General features: G+C 28.4%; 3 protein-coding genes across 3 annotated transcripts; all 3 read right to left on the bottom strand.

The window, feature by feature from the left end:
- On the bottom strand, nucleotides 1-363 carry LOC101256205 (non-specific lipid-transfer protein 1-like). Its single transcript, XM_004245360.3, has one exon. The coding sequence runs from the start codon at nucleotides 361-363 to the stop codon at nucleotides 1-3; it is 363 nt and encodes a 120-aa protein (XP_004245408.1).
- A 3903-nt stretch (nucleotides 364-4266) lies between these two features.
- LOC101255907 (non-specific lipid-transfer protein Lac s 1-like) lies at nucleotides 4267-4620 on the bottom strand. The gene has a single exon (XM_004245359.5). The coding sequence runs from the start codon at nucleotides 4618-4620 to the stop codon at nucleotides 4267-4269; it is 354 nt and encodes a 117-aa protein (XP_004245407.1).
- Nucleotides 4621-7222: 2602 nt separating this feature from the next.
- LOC101255614 (non-specific lipid-transfer protein 1-like) lies at nucleotides 7223-7591 on the bottom strand. Its single transcript, XM_004245358.4, has one exon. The coding sequence runs from the start codon at nucleotides 7589-7591 to the stop codon at nucleotides 7223-7225; it is 369 nt and encodes a 122-aa protein (XP_004245406.1).
- Nucleotides 7592-8577: the final 986 nt, after the last annotated feature.

Here is an 8577-nt window from a genome sequence, read left to right as displayed (position 1 = left end):
TTAATTGACCTTAGAGCAGTCAACATGTGGACTAATCTTGAAAGGAACATTGGTCTTACAAATTCTAGGGAGTGTAGCAGCACGACTGAGTTGAGCTTCGTTAGCGTTTGAACCAGCGCTCTTTATGCATTTACAAGCGCTTTGCCGGTCATCTATGGTACATCCCATGCTGAGGAGAGATTTACTTCCACCGCAACACTCTGATGGGACGCTTAATCCACCGCCTAACACGTAACCAAGACATGGTTCGAGGCTACTATACACCATGTTGCACGTAACCAGTGCATCCTTAGCAGCGGTGGCCGCGGCTGCAGCCACCGCAGCGTAAACGAGAAGCAAAGGGAATAGTTGCTTGTTTAACATTGTAGAGATGGCCACTCTTAATGTGTAATTTCCTTATCAATGTGTGTAGCTATTTATGAACACACGGTATGATAATTGATATATCAAGTTGGGCCATGTAGTAAGACACCAAACGTTTTTGGCCTCATTTCTTTACCCTCCATGCTTTCTCATTCCCCACCTTGTCTGGCTCCCAACTTCCAACTAATAACAATTATGTTTTTTTAATTATTGTTACTTGATTTTATTGGTAATAGTGTCTTTTTTAATGTAATTTTGACTGCTTTAATAACGGTATACCGATTGTTGGAAATATATTAATTGTTTATTCATCCTCTGTGAATAGTTTGAGGAGATTTTATTTTTATTTTGTGTTTATAAATTATACCCAACAACAACATCAACATATTCCATAAAATCTCTTAAAATGAAATTTGGCTAGACTAAAGCGTACGACGGATATTACTATTATTTTATATTAAGTAGAGAAAATAATTTTAAAAGACGTTAACTTAATTATGTACATCAATCTCAAGTAAAAGTAAAAGAAACAACGAAAAAAAAGATAGCACTTTAATAAGAAAAATAGTATAAAATCTTTTTAAAAATATAAAAAATCAAAAATCAAAAATAAAATTAAAATAGTGTAGTAATCCAAATACACTAAACATATAACAAAAACTAAAGAGAAGGACTAAACCTTAATAAGAGAAGATGAAACACTATTTATACTAATCTTTTACGCAAATTGATGGGAGCGGCTTTGCTCCAAGAAGTGTCAATGCATTGGTAGAATATGTAAGGCTGAGATTCTTTCCATTTAATGGTCAACACTATTTTCAGTCTGCAATTGACAAAACTAAAATGGTTATTAATTTTGTCGTCTTCTTTTATGGAGTATTAAATCAAAATAATAGTTTTTATTTTCTTGTTTTCCAATTTTGAGACAAATAGGTTTTGTTTATTTGTAAAAAAGATTTTTTCATATGTTTGTTTTAAATATTTGCTAGCATTTTAATATTAATATTTTCTAATTAATTTGCTTAGTTTTGGGGTCAAAATATTGCATTTCCATGTTGCTGTCAATCTTTTGGATTCAATTGTTTCCCACAAGAGTTATAGTTTGTGAGTAGATGGTTGTGTTATGGTGAGAACGAGTTAAAAAGAACGATTATTAAATTGGTAAAAATTATTTATTGCAGAAAATTTAAACCTCTTAAAGAAAAGCAAAATATTTGTATCACAAAATATTTATGGCTCTACCTGAGGAAATTTTATTTTCTTCCTTTATTTTTAATTGTACCTTTGTAATCTTATAATTTTTCTCCACGTAGAATCTTAGACCAACGCCTTATATCGTTTAACGTTATAAATATTTATAATGTTTATGTGATACAACAATTAAATGTAACCAAAAATAGGTTATAAACTAAAAGAGAATCTCAGCCTTTCATATTTACCAAGACACGTGTTATTCATCTATAAATGTATTCACACTTACTGGAGCAAATAAACTTTTGCAAGCAAGTTTTCTAATTTTTAAAAAAAATATTTTTTTACAAAAATATTTGAACTATAAAGCATGAAAAATTTGGAAAATAATTTTTTTTTTCATACCGGACACATCTAAGTATGCCGTTTTAGTCCTTTTTTTAGATAACTAAGATTAAGATAATTGTCAGTGTATACAGTAATAAAAATAAATATTTACCATACTTCTCAGCACACGCAAAAAAAAAAAAACTAATACTTCAATTTTTTATTTTTGGCTCTTTATCTTCAGTTTCTTCAAAAAAATTTATTTGTTTTTATTTTTATTTAGTGTTTGATATTCATATTGAAGTTTAATTGTATTTGAATTTGGCCCGCGTATGGCCCCATTTAGAGGGACGTTCCCTATCAAAAAACTTTTCATATTCAATGCTCAAATTCGAAACAGAATATAGAAATAGTACATAATTTTTCGGTTTCTTGTTTACTCCTATTATAGCCAATCAAAAATCAAGATCCTTCTTTATCGAGTCAAACTAAAGAACAAATCAATAGAACAAAAATGATATAAATGTTTCACTACTTTAACTGTAGAATGAAAAGAATACCTAAGAATCTCATGTAAAAAAAGAAGATGATTTATATAAATAAAATTGGAGGAACACCAAAAGTTATGTTAAAATCTCAATTTAAATATTTAGAGGTCGTAAACATGAAAAGTATGAAAGTTATATATATATATATATAGTAGCAATTAAATAGGTACTTAGATATTAGGTATATGTGGATATTTAAAGCAAGTAAAAGAAAATAATAATAAATAAATGAAAGGGTATAAGTTTCATAAAACCAAAACAAAAAAAATAACAAATATATTAGTAAAAAAAATTGAAAAAATATTCGAATGTATTAATTAAGGTTAAAAAATATTTCACGAAGAAAATAAAAATATGTAGGTAAATAATCATCATAAATGTATATGTAACTACCATTGGGTATGCAATAATTGAGAAATATGTAGCCGAAAAATGTGAGTTTAGCTATTAAAATTGAGTAGGCTGTAGTTATTAGAAAATATTTTATCAATGAAGCGAAGAAATTAGGGGGTTTAGGTTATTAGAGTTTGGGGGTTGTAATTATTTGACTTATTTCTAAGTATTAATGCAATAATAAAATGAGGGGTATTGGTTATTAGAATTAGGGCTCGTGTATATTTTAATGTGTAAAGTTAATTTAAATTTGTTATTCATTTAATGCATTAAGATGAATGTAAACATTAATGTCTTTCTAATTCACCACCCTTTATTATGTAGTGAAAGTTGTAAAAATGAAAGGTGTGAATTATAGAGTAATTTTTTTAAATAAAGTAAGTAGAAGTAGATTATTAAAGAGTGCTATATATATATATTAGGTAAATTGAATGAGAAAAATAAAAAATATACATTTTTTTTGAAAATGTAACTAATTTATATTTTAAAAATATAAAAATTTGTAACAATTTTATGACTATTTTTTTCTTTTGAATTTAACAACTTTCCACTTTTTGAATGCAGTATAATATAATTCAATATGTAATTGATTAGCTATTTTATAATATTTTTATTTAATATAGTGGTAAAATGATATTTTAATTTTTAATTTTTTTTTGTTTTCACTTTTATTAATATATGATTAACTTATGAATCTCATAAAAAATTAATTGACAGCTTCATGATAAGAAAAGGGCCGTGAAAATATTTTCCGCACTAGTGTTTGGGTTCAAATACCACTATATTAACAAAAATTTCTCTTTCTTTTTTTTTAAAAAAAAATATGTTTACAATATTTTTCTCCTCTGTTCTAAAATTCAGTACTCTCAAGCTTTTAATTCTGACTCCGTATAAAATTAATTCTGACTCCGTATAAAAGTATCAATATTAACTCTTTTCAACCATCATTCGAGAGTAATGCATATTTGTAACCCACCTAATCACTGTGAATTGACATACTTGGTGGAGATGCGGTGGTAACCACCCACAAACACCACTGAAACATTCATCTCCTCCACCGCAAAACAACCGAGAAAAATAGAGCAAAAATAATCAGTGGCATTGACGCCTTCAATTCACGATTTAAGGTTAGTGGATCTGGTTTCATCGGATGGACAAGTTAACACTTAATTTAAATGATTGATACAAAAGTATCGTACTGTATTATGTTGTATTGTTAAGTAAATGGTTTCAAATAAGTGATCAGATTTAATTGAGAGTTTGATAAATATAACAAACAATTAAAAAAGGGGGAAGAAATTATTTATTCAAATAGCAAAATTTGACTAATTGGTAAAATAAGAAAGCATACAAAATGTGATATTATTATGAAGTTTTATTTAATAGGAAATAAAGGTACATAAATATTCCACACTCACTAAAATAAAGTCATAGAAAATGTGTGTTATGTGATCTTTGAGCAATCAACATTTGGACTAATCTGGTAAGGAACATTAACCTTACATATTCTAGGGAGTTGAGTAGCACGGCCAATTTGAACTCCATTAGCACTTGAAGCAAGGCTCTTTATGCATTTGCAAGCGCTTTGACGGTCAGCTGTGGTACCCGCAGCAACGAGCAGAGATTTAAGCCCACCGCAACATGCTGAAGGCACGGTAAGTCCACCATTTAACACAAAACCAAGACATGGTTCGAGGTCAGTATACACCGTGTTGCACGTGACAGCTGCATCCGTGGCCGTGGCAGCCACCGCGACGCAGATGAGAAGAAGCAAAGGAAATAGTTGCTTGATTGACATTGGTGGTAATGGTACTTGTGATTTTTGTTTATGAATGTATATAGCTATTTATAAACCCAAAAAAATGTATTGTATAATTGATTAGTTATGTTAGCCCATATCAAGACACCAGAGATATTTGGCCTCATATATCATACGGTAATTGATTAGTTATGTTACCCCATATCAATAAATATCGATCAATCATGTAGTTAAATATTTTTATTGCACATACATTAAATAAAGTAGTTGATAGTTTCGTACTACTAGAATGTTCAATTTTATATATAAAGAAAAAGAGTGATATTGTAAGACACAGTAAATATATATGTCCAGGAAGATAGAGTAAACACTTCAAAATTCACAAATTTACAGCATTATTATCACAACTCGTCATTGTAGTTCCCCTAAACATAACCCAAGAAGTAATTCTTATCATACAAAAAAAAAAATGACTTTAGGTTTCTCTCCTCTGATTATAAATGAAATTACGTACCTATTCTTGAAAGTATGTTAATTATTTTTTTATTCTCTATAAGCCTTTTTTTTTTTGGTAAAGTTTATTTATCCAACAAGGATGTTACGTTTAATCTAAGACATATTTTATCTTTTATAAAAGTCATAATTACTGATATATATGTTTGCAAATAAATTTTAAAGTGATAATAAATTACAAATACAAATAAAATATGAAAGAAACATAATTTTATTGTCAAAATAATATGAGTACAATTATGTTCTTCCCTTGATTTTTTTCTCTAATTTTATCTATGATTCAAGGATTATTAGTGACGTATTTTCGAACATAGGATAATTTGGACCTCCTAGAAAATGATTTGATCTCCATGTAAATAAGATTTCGTGAATCTTCTTGAAGTATTTGATTTTCAAGAAGAATCTGGCTATGACTATATCTTGATCTCATTACGAACATCCCAAGATTTTATGAAATATTCGATATTCTTCTTTAAGGAAATATAGTACTCTTTATATATACTTGAGTTAGAGTCAGGATAGAGTAATCTCCAAGAACTTTACATGAAATTGAAATTATCTAGTAGAGTCTCACAAAATTTCATTATCTATCAATAACGTCCCTACTTCAAGGCTATTTGGAGTATAGACTAGATGAAAGTCAAGGATGCAAAAATGACTCCATATGTTTTTTTGTTAACATAATATTCTACATTACAAATATATCCTAACACTCGGAATGGTGACTTGAATTATATTACCCATAAATAGAGCTTTCATCTTTGTGGTTTTTTGAATTGAGATTTGCAAATATGATTTGTGGAGATGAGATGAAGGATTCACTAGACATGTCAGAATTTGTAGATGATAAAATTTGTGTAGAAAAAATTAATCATCAAGACGGAAAAATACAGCAATAATCATAATATTCGAATTCAACTATAATCTTTAGGATATTCCTCTGATTCTTCCAACAACAATAAGAATAAATTATGATAAACTTGAATTTGAAAGGAAAAATATGGCAACAATCAACATATTTGATTTCAAATATAATGAATTTTAATTACAATTTTTAGGATATTCCTCTGATCCTTCCAACAACCATAAAAATAAATTATGATAAATTTAAATTTGAAGAGGTGAAATAGCTTGGTCTTCATTAATTTTTGTCTTGAACTTGACTAGACTTATTTGCTACAAACACTTGGATATTTTTCACAAATAATGAATTTAAATTTCACGTTACGAACTATAATCTTTGCTCTAACGTTGTTTGAATCTTGGCTTAGATTGAGAAATAACTACCTTTCTTCATTTGCTCTCTTGCTTCTTGATATCAATATCCGACTCCTTTTTTGAATTATGAAGAGCATACTTGTATAGTTGTAGAATAAAAGAGTTATGGCAAAGACAAAACTTCTTTTGCCCAATTCGATTTGAATTGACATGATGATATTTGATTGGTCAAAACATGTCACTTGTATGTATATGTAATGTCGTTTGATTTTGACTATGCATATTGTGTTATTTTGATATGTGACATGATTTTATTGACTCTTTTATTTTACTTAGCATGACACGTCCTTTGACGTGTGTCACACGTTTGGACCCATAGAAAGACGACATCTAGAACATAATAACATGAGTTCATTATTCGTGACCTGTGGCTATAGGGATTCAAACTCAGGTTGGCTGGGAAATTTAAACTGTCTTCATCACTTGGGCAAGGGTCACACTTGTGTTAGTGAGTTCAAAACTTAATACATACGTATAATAATTCAAAAACTAATTAAATATACACATATATACGGTAATATTTTTTAACGAAATGGATTCATATGAACCCACTTAAACCAATATAGGCCTGCCCCTGTTCGTGACCCAAATCAATGAAACGTAACTAGTCTAAAACTGAACTTATTAAATGAACAATCAAATTGGATTAACCTGCTAATTTAATTATTCGGACTAATATATCTTGAGTACTTACTTGTTTTATTTAAACGTAACAACGCTTAAAAAAAAAAAAACTCAAACTATGTGAGATTATATATACTCACACACATCAATAGCTTCTTGGAATTAACATAAAAACAAAAATATTCAATCTCATTACGAAGTAAAAACTTATTTTTAAAAAAGTTTGTTATTTGACCTTAGAGCAATCAAAATCAGGCCTAATCTTGAACAAAGCATTGACCTTGCATATTCCAGTGAGTTGAGAAGCACGGCTGATTCGTGTATTCGTAGCATTTGAACGAACATTCTTAAGGCATCTGCAAAAGCGTTGGCGGTCAGCTGTGGTACGTGCAGCTCTGTGGAGAGATTTAATTCCGTTGCAACATTCCGATGGCACGCTTAATCCACCACCTAATACGTATCCAAGACATGGTTCGAGTCTACTATACACAGTGCTGCACGTCACCACAGTTATTGCATCCTCAGCAGCTATAGATGGTGTTGTAGCCACCGCGATGCAAATGAGAAGCAAAGAAAATAATTGCTTGTTTAGCATATTGTGAAAATGGCCAGCGATACATGTACAATTGATCCACTTATATATATATATATATATATATATATATATATATATATATATATGAACCAATGGTATGTATGTCAAACATGTGAAGCACAAAAGTATTAGAAATATTGTACTAATTCTAAGGAAAAATCATTTTGGCCAGAAAAGTTTGGCGAGAATGGTAAAATGATATATTCACACTATAATCTAGTTTACTTTTAGATATTTTTATCCTTTAACTTAAATGTTAAATATATTATTCAATTATGTCTTCAAGACGTTGAAAATGATTAATGAAATTAATTATTGATATTTCTTAGTTAAACATGGAAAAGAACCAAAAAATTCACCAAAAAAACATAATATAATTTTCCTCCTTTTTACTTATTCTTTTTAGTTTATTTTTTTTCATTTCTTATTCCTTAATGATAAGAAAAAATTTAAAAAGTATAAAATAGAGCTAAGGTTAAATTATCTATTTTAATTTATAATTTTTAATCGCGAAAAGATAATTTATATCTAAATTAAAATATTAAAAATTTATATTAAAAAATAAAAATATGAAATTAGCCGAGTTGGCTAAAGAGTTACTCTTATTTATTCAAAGGAGTTGTTGTTATACACCGATTTTCTAGAAAAAAATTAATGATAAAAATATATTTTAGTCAATTATACTCAAAATTATGTGAGCGAAAAAATTACAAAATTAAAATTACCATCATGTTTCCTCTATTATGTGATTTTCTTCATATTTTCGATAACATATGAATCATGTCATACGCAAAAAAGATTCATTAAAATTAATTTTTATTTATTATTTCACTACTAGAGACATATACAATTATTTTTATAAAAACTTTGATGGTGCTTCATTAAAAAATTTTAATAACATAAAAAGGATAAAAAGAGTTTTTTATGATTTCAAAATAAACTTTTATAAAAAAATTGAAAGAAAAACATCTTTATTGTTCTCCGAT

The sequence above is a fragment of the Solanum lycopersicum genome, chromosome 8 (genome assembly GCF_036512215.1).
Source record: "Solanum lycopersicum chromosome 8, SLM_r2.1".
Lineage (NCBI taxonomy): Eukaryota > Viridiplantae > Streptophyta > Magnoliopsida > Solanales > Solanaceae > Solanum > Solanum lycopersicum.
The sequence above is the reverse complement of the archived record's forward strand: the minus strand, read 5'-3'. Positions and strand labels throughout refer to the sequence as shown.

What these genes read in the sequence shown, in the direction of transcription:
- LOC101256205 (XM_004245360.3), bottom strand. Translation starts at nt 363, where the DNA reads ATGTTAAACAAGCAACTATTCCCTTTGCTTCTCGTTTACGCTGCGGTG.
- LOC101255907 (XM_004245359.5), bottom strand. Translation starts at nt 4,620, where the DNA reads ATGTCAATCAAGCAACTATTTCCTTTGCTTCTTCTCATCTGCGTCGCG.
- LOC101255614 (XM_004245358.4), bottom strand. Translation starts at nt 7,591, where the DNA reads ATGCTAAACAAGCAATTATTTTCTTTGCTTCTCATTTGCATCGCGGTG.